Below are 22,989 nucleotides of genomic sequence, written 5' to 3'. Positions count from 1 at the left end.
CTGCAGGGGGAGGGCGCTGTCAGGGGGCTCACGTAGAATAAGCGACACCGGAGGTGGGCCACAGAGGTTAAAGCTCTATTGCAGGAACCACCGCATGCGGATCACCCAGCGCGCAGACCTCAGACACGGCTCGACGCCCACGCGGGCGCCCACCAGCAGTCATTGCCCAGCAATACGCCCCCAGCACAGAGTTGCTGACATCGCCCCCGCAAGTACACTCCACCCCCCCCCCACCCCCTTCCTCATATATGTTCACTTGTTTGTAGTATCGGACCCCTGCTCACCGGCGGTGGCCTCTCCAACCCCCCATGCTACGGTGGGTAGAAGCCGTCAGCGGCGCTCCGGGCGGCGTCTGCAGGCGTAGACGCAGCTTGATAGTTGATACACTGACAGCGAGGCTACTTCACCTGACTGCTACATGCTCCACTAACCAGGCCGGCGACCGGCGAAATACCATGGCCCACAGGAGCTGTCCCACTTTAAGTCCGAGAACACTTGCGCATGCACACCACTGACCTCCTGATGTACTGTAACATCATCGACATATATCACACTGTTCAGAGGTGTCTCCTACCAACACCGTGCAAATGGGACAGACTTTAAGTGGTGAAGCCGCGATAGGAACATTGGGACATACCGATACGAACTGTTTTGTTTGATTTGCTGATTTTATGGCTTAGTTCTAGAAAAAATGAAAAATAAGGCGTCATTTATGGACCTTTTCTTTTCTTGATTCAAGGTAATGTGACTATACTATCTATGACCTAGTGTACCGGGGACACAAGGGGCGCAATGACACGCCCTCTTATGCAGACTTGCACCCTCACGATTTACAGTTCCTTTGCAGCCGGCCCGCAGGGTTGTAGGCTTTGCTATTTGTACTGCACCTTTGAACATTAATAAACGTCTTAAAAAAAAAAAAAATCAGAGTAGCAAGAGACACGGAAGACCTAGCCACAGTTAGATTTTGCCATGGTGTGTGTGAGGAATTCTTGCTGGCCGAGGTTGACAATTTTTGTCTTTGCATGCTCAAAATAAAATACTAGAGCTCACCTTCAATGGATCTTCCCTTTTTAGTATTCGGACCGATGGTAAGATTCAAAAAGTCTGAAGCTGAAATCCAAAATTTTGGGACGCTAGAGAGAAAGAAAGAATTCCTATGAATTCAACTTTCTCCCTTCTGGAATGGGAAACAGAGTTCCCATATCTGTTACTGGAAAGTGCAGCATATGGAACAAGGACAACATCAGCAACAATTGTTCCAAAAACAAAAACTATCCCTGAGGGAGAGGAAGCGTTCGAAAGCCTTCCACCTCCACAGGGGAAGCTCCAACAAAACATTGACTCCACTAGTCTGCTTCTACTAATGAGCATTGTTGTGGTTGGGAGTATTTCCAACCATCTCCTGTTTCCTTTTTCGTAACTGGACTGGGAAATTATGCATAAACGCAGTGTTTCGTGATCTCGCACATGAGCAGAAATATTCTACTGTTTATGAATTAAGAACAAATTCGTATGTTGAAGAACTAGTATTATTACAAGTAACTCTAGTCCATGTCAATATTCTCAGTGAACTTTCTATGCTCTATTATGCAACTTCTCCTCGGAGGCGGGCCAGGCTCCACCTACTGTCATCCCTGCTATTCCCCTAATGGAGGTCCTGAAGCCTCAGGCTTTTCCCTACTGTGCCCTGGTCCCACTCCCTTGTGCTGCCTTGCCTATGTCAAGTCTTGGTAGTTTGATCTCACCCCTGGTAAACAGGGCCTTCCCTTCCCTGCTTTACTAATTACTAACGTCTTACAGAAATGTCTGGCTGAATATCACCCACCCTTCACTATTAGCCAGGGCTTACACAGTCATACGCTCCCATCATTTAGTTCCTGCATGCTTGAAGTTCTCTCTCTCTCACTTATTCCTGACCTCCCACCACTGACTGTCACGTAGTCCCAGGATGCCTACAACCATCAACTAGACTCTAATGTGTCCATACTCTCCTCCCACGGGTTCTGATCCCTCCACAGAATGCGGTCCTATACTCGCTGATTCTCTCTCCCTCTTCTTTTCCTCCCTCATGCACTTCAGCCTCGTCCTCTTTTCTCACACTTACTTGATGTGGGTAAGGCCATGGTTTCCTGTCAGTGCAGTGGCAATGCAGATCGCCCCATCCATTCCCAGGGCATTCTCCTGCAGACTGTGAGCCAGACAAAGAAAAGAAAAAACTGATGTTTAAAAGGTAAAACGGGGGGAGAAAAAAAGTGATGCAGTCCGATAAATAGATGACAATGGGTAAGAAATACATTATACTCAACTAAGAGTGCACAATGAGAGTGTAGTATAAAGTTAAAAGGCATGGGCAAATAGGAGGATGGTAAGGTGAAGTGAGATGAAGGGGACCGTTGGGTGAAAAAGTGAGAGGAAGACTGGCTGATTAAAAGGAAGGCACACCGGCTGTCCCCGGAAACACTACAAAATATGGAAAAGGTAGGCGGATTACAGGGGCCTGTGGCTTGAGCCCCCAGCACCTGCCGGGGCCGTGGAGGAGCAGTTGTGATGGGCATGTGGAGGCCATGATGTATACACTGATTTGTATATAACTATTCTATGTGGTATCGGAGAGACGTTGTGCACAGGGGGGGGGAGGGGGATATGGGGGTGGGTGGGGGAAAGGGGTGGGGGTTGGAGGGGAGTTTATTTTCTTGACAATGCATCAGTGAATTTTTATGTAATTTACTTGCTACAGCCACTCCGGGGTTCGGAGTGCTGTGTCTTACATGCGATTCATTAATAAAAAGAGTTTAAAAAAAAAAGGAAGGCACACCATTCGTGTGTGGGATAGAGAGACAGGGAAAGTGTTGGCTTCAGCAAATAATGCACTGAGATAGCCATCAGTTTGGCTTTTGCCTAGTGCTTGCACAAAGAGGCACACACGTGCACACAGATAAAAACACCTGAAGACATTGGCATTTTTGTGCGTACACCTCTCACCTCTAATGTTAAAAGCAAAACTTCAATTCCCACAGTGTAACTGAGGCTGAAAAGCCAGAAATGGATGTCAGTACATAAAGCGCATAAGGATAGAAAATATATTGCACCAAAACACACGGTACACTTCCGCCTTACAATATTGAAAATGTTACTTATTTTTGGTTTGCTACTTCAATGTGTTTCTCTTTTGTGTTTTGCACAATTTTAAGTTACAATGCAATTTTTCTGTCGAGCCTACAAGAGCACAAACTGTCTGGTTGTCCAAGACTTTTTGACAGCATATGAGGAGTGAAGCCCGCACAATGCTTATCACGGAGCACAGCTCCACAGGGCCTCATGATGAACTGAGCTTGTCATGAGCGTCGAAGAGGTTAAGCACTCCAAGAGTGTGCGTGTATTTCCCAGACATCTCCTTCACATGCGTCTCACCCTCCTACCGGTCTGTGCTGTTCACTCTCGTCTTTATAATTTTAATCCCACAGTAATGCTGTTTCTTTTTGCTGAAGAACTTCAGGAGTGCATGTGTTTTCCTTAGGCCATGTTGTGCTCACTTATCCTTTTTAGGTTTTGCCTGGCGAAAGCTGCGCTCTGCGCAGCTTTTTCGCGCAGGCGAAAACCTAATGAGTACTGTAGTGTGGGTTTGGGTCAGCCCTCGTCATTTATTGGCTGGCTCCATAAATGGGGCCTAGCCATTGGACGAGGGGCCTGTCCGTCAATGCCGGACCAGATTCGGGGGCGTTCCCGAGATTCTTTGGCTTTTGCCGACGTCACGCGACGTCAGCCAAAAGCCGGGAACGCCCCCGAATCTGGTCCGGCATTGCCGGCACCAGTGACTATCCTGCTCCTGATTGGTGAAGCTGCGACGTCACTGCTGGTCCGCGAGGGAGTCCACTCCTCGGGAAACTTCGCCGCCCGCCTGCCTGAGCTAGAGACGGGCCGCCGCGCTGCCCGCGGCGACCCGGAAGTGGCCGGCCGGCCGGCCAATCCTAGCGCGGCCGGCCGGAAGTGCCCGCCCCCCGCAGCCCGGGGGAAGAAGGAAGTATGGCGGCGCCCGCGGGGCTCCCGTGGCCTGGAGGGAGCCCCGGGAGATGCGGAGGACGTTGCCGGTCTCCCATGCCAAAGAGGGAGACCGGTGAAGTGCCAGCGAGATTGCCGCCGTCGATGTTGCCGGTCTCCCATGCCGAAAAGGGAGACCGGAGAAGTGCCGCCGTCGCAAGGTGCAGGTGAGTCGATCTGCTTGCACAGGAGGAGCCCCGGGGAAAGAGAACGTCCCTCCGCGGCCCCGGAGAGTCCCGAGGACTGCTACTCGAGGTTTGGACCTTTTCTTGTCTCTTTATCAAAGTTTATGAAGAATTACAAGTGCGTCCTTCCATTCAAATAGGAATTTCCATTAATCAATTTTTTAAGTGTTTCACAAAGTAATAGATACAGGAGCAGCCTCTTATGTTATTTCAATTTTGTATTTGATTTACAGTGAGTTTTCATCCTTGTTGAAGTGTTCCCACCAATTAACAGATGCAAAAGCAGCCGACCCGTGTTTCGCCCCCAGATGGCACATTACCGTGGCGTTTTCTCAAGGCTCGTTATAAACAATGGAAAAGCCTTTTAAGTTTAATGAGCGTTGCAGGCCTGGTCAGGAGAGTAGACAAATAAAGGTTACAATCAGAAAGCGTAACGGGAACTCGTTGCACAGGGATATCTGTGTTAGGACCCCTAATGCCTGACCAAATTGGCTTTCCTTGATATTTTGATAATTGTGGCCAGTTTTATTTTCCTATGACTCGTTGTTTGATGTTTTTAGAAGTATATTGGCTGGCAATAGGATCTTGATGTTGCCCTGTCTCGAGAGGTAAAAAGCGATAGAAGGTCATTAAATAAGACTTTGTAACATAAACGGGAGTAGATGAGTGTTGCTTTACTAGGTTGAAAGAATATTGTGAAAAACAGTGACTAGAAGAAAAATTGTTATTGAGAGGTCTACATATATAACACTTTACAATATGGTGTGCACAGAAGTGTAGACAATAAGATTTAATAGAATTATAGGTAAATAATTTTATAGGATTAGCTTGTTACTCGGACTATCACTTTGTAAGCTTTTCTGTGCCGTTGCAAGTTTTTGAAACTAGTCTCTTTTTCATATTACTGTGGATCAGAGCTGATAAAATTTGACAAACCTTGCTCCTAAGGGATGCGGCGGGATTATAGTTATGTTAGCTTTTACATCAACACTTGCTATCCAGTGGACTGCAGATGTGTGCCGGCCACCACGCCTGTTGTGTCACTCGCTGTACTCCGGGTATTCAAAGTTTTTTTTTTTTTTTACTCCGTCCTGAACGTTTATATATCAGCTCGTCTTCTTTGGCAACAGGGGAGTAGCTGTGGTGCAGCGGCACTGGGCACATACGCCTCACGGGCTCACTGAGCCCTCGCTATGCTGCATTTTACTAATGCAACAGCAGTCAAAGTAGCTCTCTTCTTGCTTGCACCAGGAGAAATGGCGTCCTGGCTACGCTCCTGTTTGGCTCAGAGGGGTTCATGTCCCTAACAAGGCCCCAAGCCCCCCCTGGAGAACGTGTACGTCATGTTGAAGGTGAGTGACAGTTATTTTCTTTGTGAAATTAGATTTTCATACTGGAAAAAGACTAACAAGTCACCCAGACATCTTAAGTTTCACAGTGCCATGTGAAAGTATCACAGCCTTTCCAGATTTTCTTGAACTTTGGGACTTGTAGTTCCGGCGATAAAATAACTTAAACGGTTCTACAATTCCCAGAATATTAAAACACAAAAGTGCAAATGCTGCTTTACTTTTATTTAATTAACCATCACTCAAATTATTTTGCCCACCTTACAGAAGTATATTTAATACGCTAATATTCATTTTAAAATGTGTAGCAAAATACTATTTTATGACAAAAATGTAATTTATTCTTATTAAAATGTTTTTAAAAGATAAAAAAAACGGCTCTACAAATCCTAGCATGCAAAGCAAAATAACCTGACCTGGATGAGCTACTCCCACATCTCATGGGTGACCCCCTCATCCACTCTGAATCAAACCACTCTTTGCATTATGGAAATAGCAAATCTTTACCACGAATGGGGTGTGTGTGCAGTCACAGCAGCCAAGCAACCGTTAGCTAGGGAGTCAGAACTGGGAAACCGTGTGCTTAGATATTGGACCATAAGTCAGCAATGCACAGAGGAAACATTTATTTTGTTTAGTGATGACAGTTGTTTTTATTCATTCTCTTTACTAGATCCTTATTTCTCAGTGTCATGTGCCAGTCCTGTTGCCTGCTTGTGCCTCCGTGTGCCCCTGTTGCCTGCTTGTGCCTCCGTGTGCCCCTGTTGCCTGCTTGTGCCTCCGTTTTCGTGCCCCTGTTGCCTGCTTGTGCCTCCGTTTTCGTGCCCCTGTTGCCTGCTTGTGCCTCCGTGTGCCCCTGTTGCCTGCTTGTGCCTCCGTGTGCCCCTGTTGCCTGCTTGTGCTGTGTGGGTGTGTGTGGAGGGCTCTGTGTAGCTGTGTGTGTGGGAAGCTTTGTGTGGCTGTGTGTGTGGGAAGCTTTGTGTGGCTGTGTGTGTGGGGGGCTGTGTGGGTGTGTGTGGGGGGGCTCTGTGTGGGTGTGTGTGTGGGGGGCTCTGTGTGTGTTTGTGTGTGTCATTTGCGAGAGATAAAGCTAGTGCCATTGTAAATGGCAATGCCATTTATTTATGTTAAAAAAACATAAATAAAAATAATGTCAAGAGCAATGCCAATAGCTCTAACTTTAACAAAGGCAAAACCATTGCATTGTAAATGCTTGTTTCTTTCCTCCACCCGGAGCAACCTGATGCTCGCTCTAACGCTTGTCTGACTTTTTGGTGTTTCCCCCCTCTGTGCTTTTCCCACTCCAGTCTCCTTGTGCTGCTTTTATCTTTTCTCCACCCCCTACTCCTTTGCCCCTCCACACCACCAACACTCTGATCCTTTTTGTTTTTTAAATTGGTGCTTTCAGGCTAAACACATCTTAATTCTTTATATTTACTAAGCAAAGTGGCATCTGCCATCTTGGATTGGTAAAGAACAAATGAAAGTAAGTGGTGTGCGCATCATTCCGCTGGTGCGCACATGCATTCTGGGCCCAGCACTTAATTTGTAAAAAATTAAGTGCCAAAGCCTAAGGTATGACTCACTAGTCCACTGCAGCTGGCACAACCCACGCCACTTTTTAACTTCAGGTTTAATTTCAAGTTTTATCACTTTTTAAAGCTATATTAATTAGTTTAATGCTCCACTGATGAACGTTGCTTAAAAATACACACACAGCGCCACCATGTGGTGAATGAATTCTCGTAAATATGTGCCTGTGTTCATAAATAAGTGCTGGTGCCAAGCATCGGAAAACACTGGCACAAATTAAGCACTGATTCTGGAGCATGCGTGTGTCAGTAGAATAATGCAACTGCCATTGCACATTTTTATATTTTATTTTGTTAATGCTGCACAGTCACAAAGCAATTAACAAAGGCAATGGGTTCCAAAGGCGAGTGCTTGTTTTCGTTTGCTCTGTTTCTCCCTAAAATTTGTATAGTCAGTCTGTTTTATATTGTGATGAAGGCAAAAAGTGTAATTTGCAATATATCTTTGTAATTGGCTGTTGCAAAGAGAAGAGAAACACTGAACCTTGGTCAGGTGGTGAACTGCCTGACTTGAATGATTTCAGTGAAGACAGTATATAAAGCTCACAAGCGACAGCATTGGATACCATCAAACCAATAGTGAGCAGCTAATTTCCATTCCTGAAACATGAAGCTACTGGCATACAAAAATGCAAATCCAGTGATCCATACTAGCTCTAGGACACCCTAATTCTGCGTAAGCATGTAAATCACATTTACTCATTCAAATGTAACACCAGGTGGCTGGTATTATCTAAATCACCTTATAAATGAAGTATTCAGAAAGACAAACCCAAAAAAATGCAGGAAGGTGAAAAGAATGGTTGCACATTGAAAGAGAGGAGGAAAGGGAGGTGATAAGGGTGAAAGAAGAGGAAAAGAATGAGCATGCATGTTGCCCATGACGCTTTTAGTATAAACATCAACACATCCAAAGGCTGCTTCTCCCAGCATGCAACCAAGACATAGAAGCAGCCAAAAAGTTAAAGAACTGATGGCCTCAACCCAACCTAAAATGTTCTAAATAGAGTATTGAAATGTCAAAATGATTATTCAATGACCGTCTCATAGGGTGGTGTGCATAGGTCCTGCTACCAGCACCTTACTATTGTTTACATTTCACTAAACCAATGATCACCAGTTGCCACTTACTTCAGAGTCCTCAGGCTGGTGTTTATCTTCAGCGCGTTGGCCATGGCCTTGGCTCCTGTCACTTCAATTGAGTTGCCTCGAAGGCTGCACAGAGAAGAGGCAGATCAGAAAGGGCGATTAGCACAGGAATGTGTCCAGTACACTAAATGCCATAGCTTAGTAGCTTCACCTCATACACACAAGGATTAATACAAAAGGGATTTTGCAGGTGACCGAGTCTCAGCCCTCTGATCTGCCAGTAGACAGTAAACCACAATACACAGACATAGTTTTTTTTGCTTAGTGCACCACTTGCCAATTCCTTGTCTTCTTGGAACATACAGCTCTCAGAAGGCAGACGGAGTTCTGTGATGTGTGGGTTACCTTGAAATAGGGTCGCCCATGCTATCTGTTTTTTGTTTGCAAGGATCAGTGTCGATGTGTTATTCGTGGGGATCTTGTCATGGCCAGCTTTAGTGCTGGTGGCGCCCAGTGAGACAATGTTTGTTGGTGCCACCAATGACCATCGCTCCCATGGATACCCTCACTACCACCCTTTAAAGGTGCCCCTCAAGTCTCCATAACCACTCTCTCACAGATGCATTACATTTTTTTTATAGTGCAGCTCATAACCAGTGTAGAACCAGTGTAGGGTGTCAGTGCACTTTATATCACATCACACAGAGACAACAAATCATACATGTGTAAATCAGTGTATAAGAAATGTTACATAAGACAGAGGACTACAAGATGTAGGAGTCACATGTCATCCATACTGATAAGCAGTATAGCTTGAGTGGTTGTTCTGGAAAAGCACAAACTAAGAATTTAAAAAGGAACACCATGGTTGGGGGTTCTCTTTAATAATCAGAATTGATTGATATCCAAATGATTCTTTTTTCCAACATTAGGATAACAAAAGACTGGGGAAAAATCATAATGCTCTAATCTATACCTTGCAGTTTGCTTGCAGCTCTTTGATGACGGTTAATAGCTCAATGTTCTATATTTCGATTATAACTTATAAACTGCAAGTCACAAAGGAACTCTAAGACAAAAGCAGTAACCCACTGACCAATTTACATTATATGCACTTTGTGATCTTCATGGTACATGTTCTTTACAGCAGACACATTAATACTTTGTACTACCTTATCATGAGTCAAAACTTCCACTAGACAAACCAATGATCTCTCTATAAGAAGAACATTAAAAACTGGAGTTATCTTGACATTTCTATTGTTGCCCGAAAATTGCCGCTGGCAAGGAATGTGGCAGCAGGTGCTTTTAAAACCATAACATACTTCAGACATGACATGACAACACACCCGAAGTCAGGGCCCGGTACGGTTGCACCGGTCGAAGCGCCCTAGAGTCGGCTCTGGAACTTGTGAACACCTGCCTAACACAGATGAGTGCTATCTTTGATGTGGGTTTTCACTATGGGGTGTTGCAAATTGTCCAACCTACCACCTAACCTGTATCAGCTATCTCACTGTCGGAGTGCAAGTGGGCCTCAGTATGAGTGCTGTGTCTTCGATCCTTCCAGCAAACCTCTGTGCGTGATTGTCAGAGTATATTGCATAGTGTTGGCCTCTCACTGAATGAGTGTGGGAGTGATTTATTTTATTGACCTATATTTTATTATTGCTGTTGCTCTATCTTTGTGTTCTGATCTTTGAGCCTGCCCAGTCACCATTGTCAAATTAGTTCACAAACGAGACACAACTGCAAGGTAACTGAAATGCCAAGTAGCACGGTCCAGTGTGGTCCGACAGTCTTAGTTGTCTATGTATCTTGAAGGGTTACTAAGCGAAACAATCATTTCTTGAGGAATATGTTCAGAGGCCTCTGATCCAATATGGATCGCCATTCTACTAAGTTCTTCCTGATGAGAAATAAACTCAAATGGCACCCCTTGTTCTGTTGATCCTTGAGGATAGGTTCTAGGGCCCTTTCTGTATAATGTAAGGAATTTCTGCCTATGGGAGATGAAAGTGTTGATGCACTTCCCACATGGGTGGGATTACAGGTTTTTTAGTGTGAACTTCAAGGTATGCCCATAGCAAAAAACACTTGTTCTTTCATGATTAAAGACCACTCTTGAAGAAAGGCTGCAGTTGTTCCCCAGCAAAGGAGGGGTGGGGTTAACCGTAGTTGGTGTCAGCATAAGGTCAGTGTTGATTCTTGAAGCCCGGGAAGCGTCCGCCTTTCGTAGTCAGACTATTGTGATCCTGAAGCTTCTCTGATCTTTTGAGAAGGATAGCAAGGTCTGTTATAGCAGGAATACTTTAGTTGTCACTGTGGTTGATATGGCTGATATCTCTGGTATGGACTTCTGAATGGTTGGTAGCCCTGAGGTCTTTAGGCCTGAAGAGATTGCTGCCTACGTGCTTGAATCGAACAGAATGATCTGACTGTGTAAGTCTCTGCTTTCAAATACTGAAGGGCATCATCAACATGGCGGACAAACAATAATTCGCAATCAAATGTGCATGTCTAGAATATGGTTCTGCACCTCAGGTTGAAATGTGGTACACCTTAGCCAGTCGTGACAGCTTTGTGCAACACCTCCGCCAAGCTGACAAAATCCTATGTTACACACATGCATTGATGCAACAGTGACAGCTGTGGAAGCTCACTCTCGTTCTTTATCAAGAAAACCTCCTCTCTTTTCCTTTCTGGAATATTCTCAAGGTAATAGCAAATATCCTTCCACATTTTGTGATCATGGCACCCTAAGATTGCCATTGCATGAGCAGCCAATATGGATCTAGCTGCCCATGAAATTCAGATGTCTTCCTTCTCTTTCAGGAGGTACATTACCTGGAGAAGAGGGAACACCTGAGTAGTACTGAGCAGCTTGTTGAATGCCCAAAGCTGCCCTGGAATGACTAATCTGGCATGATGGCATACAGTCTGGGTTATTATTTCGTATTCTAACTCCACATATGATCCACTATAGGTGGAGCTTGTGAAGTTCTCGTCAGCAGTTTTTTACAATTAAGGAGGAAGAACGCGGTTTGTTGAACTTGGATCTTTAGGACAAATCTTTTAGATGCTAGTCCTATGAGAGTGACAACTCAAAATGTCATGTGGGGGGAAATCACAAGGGACCGATCCATTTCCTCTGTAAAATTCACAAAATAGTCGTCCCACTCTTGGTAGGCTTCCTTAAGGATTTCCCATTTTTCAATGTAATTTTCCTCTGCAGTATCTCCTTCTACCTTTGGTGGCGTTAAAGACTGAGGGGGCGATATATGCTGAATCAGTTGTTGCGTGGTACCTGCTGATGTGGTAGGTGCAATGGTTGCTGTATATACGGCAAAGGCACGGAGCAAGCAGATTCCAGTTGCATTTGTAGAAATCTTGTATATTAATTTGTCACTCTGGTCTGAAACGCTTTAATTCGTTTTAAAGACACATGCATCATAGGAGGCTCATATCAAGGTTCCTCGTAATATGGCTCAAAGCGTTCAACATAACGGGAAAGTTCAGTGTCAGGAAGGCCCAATCTGATAGAGACATCTAGCCGCAGATTCCTTACCTTTGAATTCTACCCAGGTGCCAGACTGGATCTGGAAAAATGTCAGCAGTACCACTGCGCATCAGTAGAGGGTGTCGTGTGACTCAGTAGCAATGCCGTCCATCAGAAGTAAAGTCGGAGTCCACATAAGTCCCCTCCCCGATGTGCTTATGTCAGCTTATTCTTTTCCGCGCTTCCAACGCGGATCTGAAGCGATTCCTCAGGCCGTTTTTTAGACTGTTTCGACAATCTTTTTTCCCATGTCTTTGGGGTTCAAACCTTGTGCATCCTTTGGAAGGCAGATGTCAGTCACAGACCCTCATACTATTTGTATTTGGTGCCATAGGGAGCGCCACAACTCTGAAGATTGGGTTTCCTGTCTTCGCCTTCACCCAATGGCATTGTGGAAATAGCGCATGAAGATCCTGGCAGCATGAATGGCGGAGGCTCCACATAGGCCATGTTCAAACTCCCCTGAGCGCTCGCGAGGGCGCTCCAGAAGCCGTTCCCATAGGCATCCATCGCCCTCCACGTTTCAGGGTAAGTCGTCCAAACGCAAACAGTCAAAGTGGCAGCATGTCCGGGCTCTGCCACAAAGGCCCCGCGTTTCCAATGTCCTTTCCCAGCCTCTGGCTGGGGTATCGGAGCAAGAGTTCATTCCAAGCCTCCCTGATTTCCCTGAAGCCGGTGTGACTCTGGGTCAGATGCAGGACTGGACCACCTCCTCCTCCCTCTGGTACATCTACAAGCCCCTAGGAAGTGCTAGATGTCCTCACGGAAGGCTCACCGGTGGGTTCGCCCACGGCGTCCATTAGGCCTCTGGATCTGTAGTGGGATCCGTCTTGGCTCCGATGCACTAGCCCTTCTGGGCGCCCACATGCAACGCTGGTTGTCGGTCAACCGACACAGATGGCCAACACAGATGGCGCAGCTCAATGCTGTTCTGATCACTCTTTCCGACACTGTATCCACGTTGGATGGCTTAAGGTGCGGTGCCGGTAGTACCATTCGGCTTGGACACCACCCCTCCTCCTTCTACACCGCCCCTTGCTGTTTTTTCTTTTGGAGGTGAAGGTGAGGAGTGGAGGTTTGTGAACACCATGGACAACACCATCTAGTCTTCTCTAGAGGCTAGTTGACTGACACAGCTGGGTGAGGCTAGGGGTCGAGTCCTCGCCAGCTCTGGACCTTCTTTACCCTCCCAGCCTTGCTGCAGAGGTGAGTTTCTCCCTCGCTGAGGTGCTGAAGAGGGCAGCTGCGGTTCAAGACTTGCAGCTCCCCTCTGTGGATGTGACCACTGACCCCATGATAGAAGTGTTTCATCAGGGCCACACGGTGGTGGAGCCTGTGCTCCCCTACAGTGAGGCCCTATGTGACATTTTATTAGGGGCTTCGGCCTATGAGGCTCCTGTGGACCAGCCTGTCCAGGGGGCCTGGCCTGTCTTTTCCAGCATCCAACTCTGCAAAGTTCTGTGGTGCAGGCCGCTAAGGCCTCCTCTGACCCCAGTGTACTTCCTACAGCTCCAACGGACAGGGAGTCCAGAAGGTTGGAAACTTCTAGGAGAAACATCTTTTCCTCAGCCAGTTCAGCATAGCGATCAATAAATACTGTATGTGTTTTGGGGCGATTGTCCCATTCGTTGTGGGATTCGGTGGCATACTCCAGGATGGACGGGAGGCAGCTAAGTTTGTACTAAGATGTGGTATGGATGCCACGGATTCAGTGGGTCGAGCCATGGCTCATTCGGTGAACTATAGAGTCAGTTGCATTCTCTTCACTGCCCGGTTAGTCTTTTCTTTTTGCTGGGGCGTGTGATGTTTCTCACTCTCGCCATCTTATATTAGTACTATGTTGCTGGTTATTCAGCCTGTCCTTCTATATATTTCACATATTGTAGTAGTGATGTTTTCTGTCAATGGCAAGATATATATATTCATTGAAAAAACACAAAGGTTACAGGGATGTTATAGTTAGGAAATAGAACTTAAAAAGCCGTAGAAATTCACAAAAAAAACATAGATTATAGGGACATTTTAGTTAGGAAATAGAATTTAAAAAACCTAAGAAATTCACTGAAAAAAACAAAGGTCACAGGGATGTTATAGTTAGGCTCAGACTTCACTCGTACAAAACCATAGAAATTCAGCAGTTATAGTTACATGAACTAAATATAACTTACGCATCTGCAATGCACTGGTTATGACCTCACATATTACATCAATCATGACATGGTCAGTGACTTCACTGATGACATCTCAAATGACATCACTGATTACATCAGCCAGGGGGTGTATTTTCTAAGAGTTTATGAGTGTTAAACATATATACTAAGCTACTACAAAAGTTAAATTAGTATACTAAGGGCCAGATTTACAACCTGCAAAATAGCGCCTCGCAAATTGCGACTCATTTGCAACTCGCAATTTGTTTAACACTGTTTGCGATTCCCAATGGAGTCGCAAATTGCGAGGCTCATGAATAATAATGAGCCTCTCACAGTTTGAGAGCCCATTGGGAATGACAGGCCCTCCCAGGGATGGTGGTCTGCTGGGCTCAGTGTAGTGTAGTTCCTATTTTCCCAATAGGCTCTGCGCATTGGAATAACATAAACAGCAGTGAAGACGTAGGACTTAGGTCATCTAGGTCTCTACTGACTATGTTAGACTTAATTAGTTTTGCCAGCTAGCTCAGAGGTCACTAGAAACTTTCTCGAATGAACAGGGAGGAGTGAACTTCCCTGATTAGACAAGAAGGGATTCAGTTTCTGACAACCGCATAAACATGACAACTTTGCTCCCTCAGAATTTAGAGTCGTGTGAAAACAATAGACAGCTATTTCACTCAGTCGATCGTGCATGCTTAGTTCCACCAGAATGCAGAGAAATAGAGAGACAGGCTTTTTCAATAAAAAGGTGTTATTTTATTGAGCAGTCTTCTTTCTCATGCAAGAGAAATGAATTGCCACAATTGCTATACTTATTATAAAGTAAAGTGCTTACAGTAAAAGTAGTATTATGAAATAATACTGTAAAAGCATTGATATGGTTTCTTAGCCATATGATACTTTAAAATGGATAAAATCTATACATACATAAAAACATTGACTAACAGACTCAACTGGTGCTTCTAAGATACGCCTACCCCAGTGTACCTGACCTAAGCCTAATACGTGGGATGGAGTTTTTTTTTTTTTTTTTTTAAGGTGTTTTGTAGCGCGCTCAATTACTACCGGAGTATCCTGGCGCGAATGACCGCTGGGGAACCCGTCCTGGCTTTCCCTGTGAGATGGTCCCATGCTGGGTATCTCCAAGGTGAAGCCAGGCATCCCCGGCGTCTGTGGGGGGCCGTTGTAGAGATGAGGCAAGCTTAATGCCCAGAGTTACCGAGTGTGATCACTGCCCAAAGTGGGCACCGAGGTGAGAATTATCAGTCCGCTGACCCTGGTCTTCGACCCTGCCGCGTCGGGAATCGAACCCTGGTCCCGGGCCGTTCTCAGCCTCCGGGTCTGCCGCCTCTAACCAGTGAGCCACACCTCTCTACAAGTAGTAAGTAAGTAGCAGTTTTAAGTTAAAGTTAGCTTTTTTGCCAAGTTATCGGAATCAAGAATTCTCTGTAAGGTTTTAATCCGCTCCGTACCTTGGTTATAGAATGAATGAGGTCTTGTATCTCGCTTCTCAGGACTCAATCTCCCAGCAACCCGCGAGGGTAACTTGGGAACACCGGAGCTGGATTTTCTCGGCGTGAGAAAAGGCAGTTTCTCCAGCGTGTCAAAAAGGGAGGGGCGGCTTCCTTCGGCTCTGCCCACAGCTGGGCTCTCGGACAAGTAGAAAGTCGCTCTGCTCCCCACCACCGTGTGTTTGCTTAAGGCAACGATGGTATATTTATACCTGAAAGGTGCCGGGTTTGACGTAAGGTTGGACATAAGACGTCACTAAGAGCTAACAGTTCTTTCTGGACTCCAGGAGTTCTTGTGCAAATCAAAACAAAAGCAGGGGGTTTTCCCGGGCTGCTGGAGGCTTGGTTTGTTTAAAGAACGCGTCGTGCTTTCTAGGAATCTATGGGAGTAGCCTTGCCGTGCTTTGGACTGCATGGGCTATTACTAAATATGGATATGATTCTTATGCCTTTATAAGGATATTATTTATTATAACCACATAAGGGCATGAATCGGGAATATCGAATTAGGGTCCTAAATAGAAATACACACCCACTCCACGTATTAATGTCCATCATTACTAAAAAATAAGCAATATTAAACATACGATGCATGTGTTTCCCAACCCACCCCAAAATACATAATTGCATTTGAAATGGTGTATGGTTTATACATGAAAATGAGTATTGGTACTGTACGTTTTTTAAGCAGGGTTATCATTCAGTTAAATGCATATATATCAGCTGAACGAATTGCGAAAATTACACATGAAATGGCTCTGTATACAGAAAAGGAGGGCAAGACCATTCCATCACATATCTATACGATGCTGTACATGTGCTAGAGGCTGAGGTAAAATATTGTCTCTAACGTCTCTAAAAATAGAAGCTCTGTTCTCTAAGAATAGTTCTACTTTAAGCAAAGTACCATGTGCCGGAAAAAATGGTAAATATTTTGATTTGAAAGAAAAATAATTTCGCTTTCAGGAGAAAAATAGTTCCAAATGTTTTCAGTTGCTTTGTTTAACAGAACTGAAGGCCAGATTCAGAGTTCAGGGAACGCTGTGTGCTTGTTGTTTAAAAAAGTTATTCTCATTGTTCAGGGGAGAACATCATATCAGACAGGCTTGCAAAAAATTGGTCTACAACATCAGGTGAAAGTTCGACCAAGTTTGAAAATACTGAAACTGTGCAGTTCTGTGCGTGATTGCTATCATCGATATTTGGATCAGCAATGCTCACAGAAGGTTGTACCTGTTTGGTGCTGCTTTTCTCTCGTACTTCACTGCCACCTACTCGTAGTGGTGAAGTCTCAACAAATGCCGTCATCAGAATAGGTAGCCGCTGGGGACAACACGTTGCATGAGTCGTTACCGGACAAAGTAAAGTATCGATATCCATTGGTACTGCTGATGGTAGTGTAAGACAGACGTCCAACACGCATTCTTCTCCGCATAGCGGACATCGAAGCACAGGTAAGATACAATCCTGCCAGATTGGTCTGAATGAAAGAAACCAAGTTGTACTCGGATCTCTTAGCCGGGTCAATCCAAGGACCTTAGTGATACGGTCTCGGTATCTTATTGCTAGGATCGTTTGTTCCATCGTTGCTGGAGTCTTGTCTGTGGATTGGCTTGCCATATCGGAGCAGAAGGAACAAAAATAAAAGACAGAATGGACAAAATTCGGGAAGATGCCCAGAACTGTTTCAAATGGTGTTAACAGTCCCGAAAAAATTGTCTTAAATGCATGTGCGATGCCACTGGTATCAGACATGTTTAAAATTTGGCTTAACATTTCTGCGAAATGCACGGGGCAATTTGTCGATAAAGCACAAGTTACTACTTGTGTAACGATATATCTGTAAGAGACATTAGTTAGTGATAGATTCCTTACCTTAGAATATCCCCAGGCGTCAGACTGGATCCGGAAAGTTTTGCGTAGCAGTACCCTTGCGCGTCGGTAGGCGTCGTCTGCGGCTCCGCGTCCGTCGAAGGCGTCGTGGGCGCCGTGATGACATCGTCGGAGTACTTAGACGCCGCCTTCGCGTACTGACGTCAGTTCTTAGCCACAGCTTTTCTGCGCCAGAAGCGCAGAGCCATGACAAAAACCGACACTGGTGCCAAGAAACTAGGGCCCTGAAAGGGGAAGACCTTAACCCTAGATATCAGTTCGCAGAATGGGGAGGATGGGTGGGTCGGTAAGGAATCTATCACTAACTAATGTCTCTTACAGATATATCGTTACACAAGTAGTAACTTGTGCATCTGAAAGAGACACGTTAGTGATAGATTCCTTACCTTAGAATAGATACCCCAGCAATACCATCCCCGTGGTGGTGGGTCTGCGAACCAATATTTACACCAGAAAGTCCTGGAGAACGGAGCGGCCAAAGTAGCCATCCCTCCGGACTTGACTGTCCAGGCAGTAGTGCCTAGCAAACGTGTGCAACGAGGCCCACGTAGCTGCCTGGCATATGTCCTGCAAGGGCACACCTCGGCCCAAGGCAGTGGTAGTGGCCGTGGCTCGAGTGGAATGAGCCCGCAGCCCAACAGGTGGTTCCTTCTTAGCCAAGGAGTAACGCGCCTGAATGCACATGATAATCCATCGAGAGATGGTCCTCTTGTGCACCGCTTTCCCTTTCTTCGCGCCCGCGTACCCAGCAAAGAGTTGATCATCCACCCGGAACTGGCGTGTGCGATCCAGATAGAACGAGAGCGCACGTTTTGGGTCCAGACGGTGGAGCCTCTCCTCCTCTCTCGAGGGGTGCGGAGGCGGAAAGAAGGTGGGCAATGTGATGGACTGCCCAATGTGGAAGGCTGTGACCACCTTTGGCAAGAAGGAGGGCCTAGTCCTCAAAACAACCTTGTCCGGATGGACTGAAAGGAAAGGAGGCTTACAAGAGAGGGCTTGGAGCTCACTCACTCTCCTGGCAGAGGTGATAGCTACCAGGAAGGCAGTCTTCAAAGAAAGAAGGCGAAGCGGACAGTTATGAAGTGGCTCAAAGGGAGCGCACATCAGAAAGCTTAGAACCAGGTTTAAGTCCCACTGAGGCATCACGAAAGGGACAGGAGGAAAGGTATGAGTGATGCCTTTCAGGAATCTGTTAACAATAGGGGACTTGAACAAAGAAGGTTGGTCAGGCAGCCTCAGAAAGGCTGAAAGAGCCGAAAGATAGCCCTTGATAGTGCCCAGAGCAGAGCCCTGCTGGGCAAGAGAAAGAAGGAAGAGAAGAACCTCAGAGAGAGGGGCATTGAGGGGATCCACAGCCTTTGCTGTGCACCATGCCACAAATCTGTTCCACCTGCAGGCGTATACCGTTTTCGTGGAGGGACGCCTGGCTGCCAGAATGATGTTACAAACTTCAGGAGGCAAGTCAAATGGCCTCAACTGTCGTCGCTCAATCTCCAAGCATGGAGGTGGAGACTGGACAGGTTCGGGTGGAGGACCGTCCCCTGCTGCTGCGACAGAAGGTCCTCCTGAAGAGGCAGACGAATCGGGGGATCGACTGACATGCTGAGTAGCTCGGGATACCAGTACCTTCGAGCCCAGTCCGGAGCCACAAGGATGACCTGTGCCCGGTCGCGCTTGATCTTCTTCAGCACTCTGGGCAGAAGAGGTATAGGCGGAAAGGCGTACAACAGACCGCAGCTCCACTCGCGACGAAAAGCGTCTCCGAGCGAGTGCCGCCTTGGAAATTCCAACGCGCAGAACCGATGACATTGCGCGTTCTCTTCGGTGGCGAATAGATCTAACCAAGGCTCTCCCTATCGCAGAAAGAGGCCTTGCGCCACGTCCGAGTTCAGACGCCATTCGTGATCCATCGAGCACCGACGGCTGAGTTCGTCCGCCCTGGCGTTCAGAGAACCTGCCAGGTGTTGAACCACCAGAGTCACGCCCTGATGTTCCAGCCATTGCCAGAGACGCAGAGCCTCCTGGCAAAGGGTCCACGACCCCACTCCGCCTTGCTTGTTGCAGTACTACATGGCGGTGGTGTTGTCGGTGAACACCTGCACTGCACTCCCTCGGACAGACGGGAGGAATGCTTTCAGTGCCAGACGAATCGCCCTCAGCTCCAGAAGGTTGATGTGGAGCTGGGACTCCGCCGGAGACCAGAGTCCTCTGATCTCCGCCTCTCCCAAGTGGCCTCCCCAGCCCTGGAGGGAAGCGTCCGTCACAACTACGTGCTCCGGTTGGGGAAGGGAGAGGGATCTGCCGTTGACCCAATCGCGGTCCGTGAGCCACCACTGCAGCTGTCTCGCAGTGCCCTCCGAGATCAGGACATGGTCGGACAGGTTGCCCCGGTGCTGGGCCCACTGAAACTTCAGGTCCCACTGCAGAGCCCGCATCCGCCACCGTGCGTGATGCACCAGAAGGATGCAGGAGGCCATCAGTCCCAGAAGCCGCAGCGTCAACCTGACCGAAACCCGGGATAACGGCCGAAAGACCGGAATCAGAGCCTGTATATCCCGGACCCGCTGCTCGGGCGGGTAAACCCGAAACTGCGCCGGAGCTTCTGAGAGGGGCACAGGTGTGACTTCGGCACATTGATGGAAAATCCCAGCTGGTGCAGGAGATCCGCAGTAGTCTGGAGGTGGCTTACGACTGCCTGGGGCGAGCCCGCCTTCAACAACCAGTCGTCTAGGTAGGGGAAGACTGACACCCCTAACCTGCGCAGATGAGCTGCGACCACCGCCATCACCTTCGTGAACACCCGTGGGGCGCTGGTAAGGCCGAAGGGGAGCACGGTAAACTGAAAGTGCTCGAGGCCGACCGTGAACCGCAGGTAACGCCGGTGGGCCGGCAGGACGGGGATGTGGAAATATGCGTCCTGCAAGTCCAACGCTACCATCCAGTCTCCTGGGTCTAGGGCAGCCAAGACCTGAGCCAATGTCAGCATTTTGAACTTCTCCTTCCGGAGGAAGCCGTTGACGTTCCTCAGATCCAAGATAGGGCGTAGGCCCCCTTTGCCCTTCTTGGGTACCAGGAAGTAGTGGGAGTAGCAACCACGACCTACTTCTGGCCCAGGAACGCGCTCGATGGCCCCCTTGGCCAAGAGGGCCGAAACTTCCTCCTGCAGGAGCCGCAAGTGATCCCCCGATACGCGGTGGGGTCGCGGTGGCATGGCTTGAGGGGTCGTCTCGAAGGGGACGATCTGCAGCACCCACCTGTCCGAAGTGACTGTGCAGTGAGAGTGGTGATGGCGAACCCTGCCTCCCACTGGCGTCACATGGGCCGAAAAGCACGGACTAGGAGGGTTTAGAGGCGGATGCTGCGGGGGCAGGTGTGGACTGGCTCCGCTTGTTTCCCCGACTGCCTCCACGGCGGTTTCCACGGCCGCCGCCGCGCTGGACGACAGTTTGTGGCGAGTGGCTGGCGGCACGTGTGGGGACGCCCCTTCCTTGGCCACGAAAGGAGCGAAAGGCACCCACTTGCTGGCGCGGGGCCGAGAGGCCCAAGGACTTGGCCGTAGCCCTGGAGTCCTTAAAGCGCTCAAGCGCGTGGTGTGCCTTGTCGCCAAAGAGGCGACGGCCATCGAACGGCATGTCCATGAGTGTATTCTGGACGTCAGCCGAGAAGTTGGCGGATCTCAGCCAGGCGTGGCGTCGTATCGCCACCGTCGTAGCCATCGCTCTGCCCAGCGAGTCAGTAGTATCCAGTCCGCACCTGATTGAATACTTCGCTGCGTCCCGGCCCTCCACTAGGGCTTGGCCGAGTGTGGCCCGTACCTCCAACGGACACTCTGGCAGCAATTCCGCCACCGTTTCCCATATAGAATGGGTGTAACGGCCCAAGAGGCATGCGGTGTTGGAAGACCGCAGTCCCAAGCTAAGGGACGAGAACACCTTCTTGCCATAGGCCTCGTACCTCTTGGATTCCCGAACGGGAGGAGCCGTCGGAAAGGCGGTCTGGGAGTTAGAGGCCTGGATAACCAGACTCTCGGGGGTGGGGTGGGTGGACAGGAAACATGGGTCGCCCGAGGCCGGGCGGTGGCGTCTGGCCACGTTCCTATCTACAGGCGAACCTGTAGCGGGCCTGGACCAAGTGCCCAAAAGAACGTCCGTCAAGGCCTCATTAAACGGCAGCAGAGGCTCCATGGAGCATGACTGCGGCTTAAGGACCTCAGTGAGGAGGTTAGTCCTCACGGCCGCGACGGGGAGCTCAAGGCCCAAGGCCTTAGCAGCCCTCATCAACACCACACCATATGTCGCGCCCTCCTCCGAAGCCACGGTAGGAGGAGAGACGAATCCAGTGTCTGGAGAGGTGTCCAGGCCACTGGCTTCCCCAAGGTCTCCTGTCCAGTCCATGTTAGACTGACATTCCCTTGTCAGAGGGTCCTCAGACCCCTCCCAATACTCCTCTTCCCCCATCTCCTGAGACTCAGGGTCATAAGTGAATGAGGACGGTTCATAGGGATGGAAATCTCCGAACGGCGTCGAGATCGGCGCCGACAGGCGTCGTCCCGACGTCGGAACCGATTGAGAGGAGGCATCGGGGATGGCGTCGGCCGAGGCCGACGCTGGAGGGGACACCACACGGACCGACCTCGGGGGGGGGTCGTAAGGTCCACTGGGGACGATCCAGCGCCCGACGAGGGCCTGAGGGCAGCGACGGCGTCGGGATCGTGGAGCCCTGCGGCGCCGGGCCCGAAGGCGCCGGCGGCGTCGAGGCCGAAGCACCCGACGGCGTCGGGGTCGTAGCCCCCGACCCACTAGGGCCCCCAGACGGGTTCACTGGGCCCGAAGGCGCCGCGGAACCCGTCGGAGGAGAAAGGGACCTCATGGCCATGAGGAAGAGCTCGATCTCCTCCGGCGACGCGTTCATCCCAGGGACCGGGGGGTATGGAGCCGAACGCGGTGCCCGCGACTCACGAGGAGCCGCGTGGGCGGTGTCACCCGAACCCCCGGCCGCGTCGCGCGAGCGTCGGGGGGAGTCAGAAGAGCAATTATGTCTCTTCGACTTCTTATGCTTCTTACCTGACAACTTGGACCCGGAGGAGTGGCGCCAACTCCCGGAGCTGTGACGGCTCCGTCCCCGCGACCTGTCCCTCGACCTCCCGTGGGACCGGGACGGGGACCTTACACGGCGCGGGGCCGACTGGCGGATCTCGAGTCGCCTGCGGGACCGCTCCCGCCTGGCCTTCCTCGAGAGGGCCCGACAGTCGGAGCAGGCCTCGTCGTCATGGTCGACGCCCAAACACATCAGGCACAAGCGGTGGGGATCCGTGACCGACATGGCACGGTCGCACTCGTCGCAATGCTTGAAGCCGGGCATCCCTAACGGCACCGTCGGAGTCGTAAGACTTCGAATGGATCAAAAAAGATCAAAAAGTTTAGTCAAAAAGTGACTAGGGAACTGCTCTTTCCAGATCTGCGCTGGCTGGCGTGGAAAAAAGAAGAAATGACGTCAGCACGCGGAGGCGGCGTCTAAGTACTCCGACGACGTCATCACGGCGCCCACGACGCCTACGACGGACGCGGAGCCGCAGACTACGCCTACCGACGCGCAAGGGTACTACTACGCAAAACTT

General features: G+C 48.8%; 1 protein-coding gene across 1 annotated transcript in view; it reads right to left on the bottom strand.

Moving 5' to 3' along the window:
- Window positions 1-22,989, bottom strand: part of NLRC3 (NLR family CARD domain containing 3) — a 1,491,832-nt gene that overhangs the window by 62,907 nt on the left and 1,405,936 nt on the right. Inside the window, exons 17-18 of the mRNA XM_086941402.1 lie at window positions 8,299-8,382; window positions 2,108-2,191 (exon numbers count right to left, since the gene is read on the bottom strand). Of these exons, the coding sequence (XP_086797528.1) occupies window positions 2,108-2,191; window positions 8,299-8,382 (168 nt within the window). The remainder of the gene's footprint in view (window positions 1-2,107; window positions 2,192-8,298; window positions 8,383-22,989) is intronic.

Source organism: Lissotriton vulgaris, chromosome 10 (genome assembly GCF_964263255.1).
Source record: "Lissotriton vulgaris chromosome 10, aLisVul1.2, whole genome shotgun sequence".
Taxonomy (NCBI): Eukaryota; Metazoa; Chordata; class Amphibia; order Caudata; family Salamandridae; genus Lissotriton; species Lissotriton vulgaris.
Note: the sequence above shows the minus strand (reverse complement) of the source record. Positions and strands in the feature narration are given on the sequence as shown.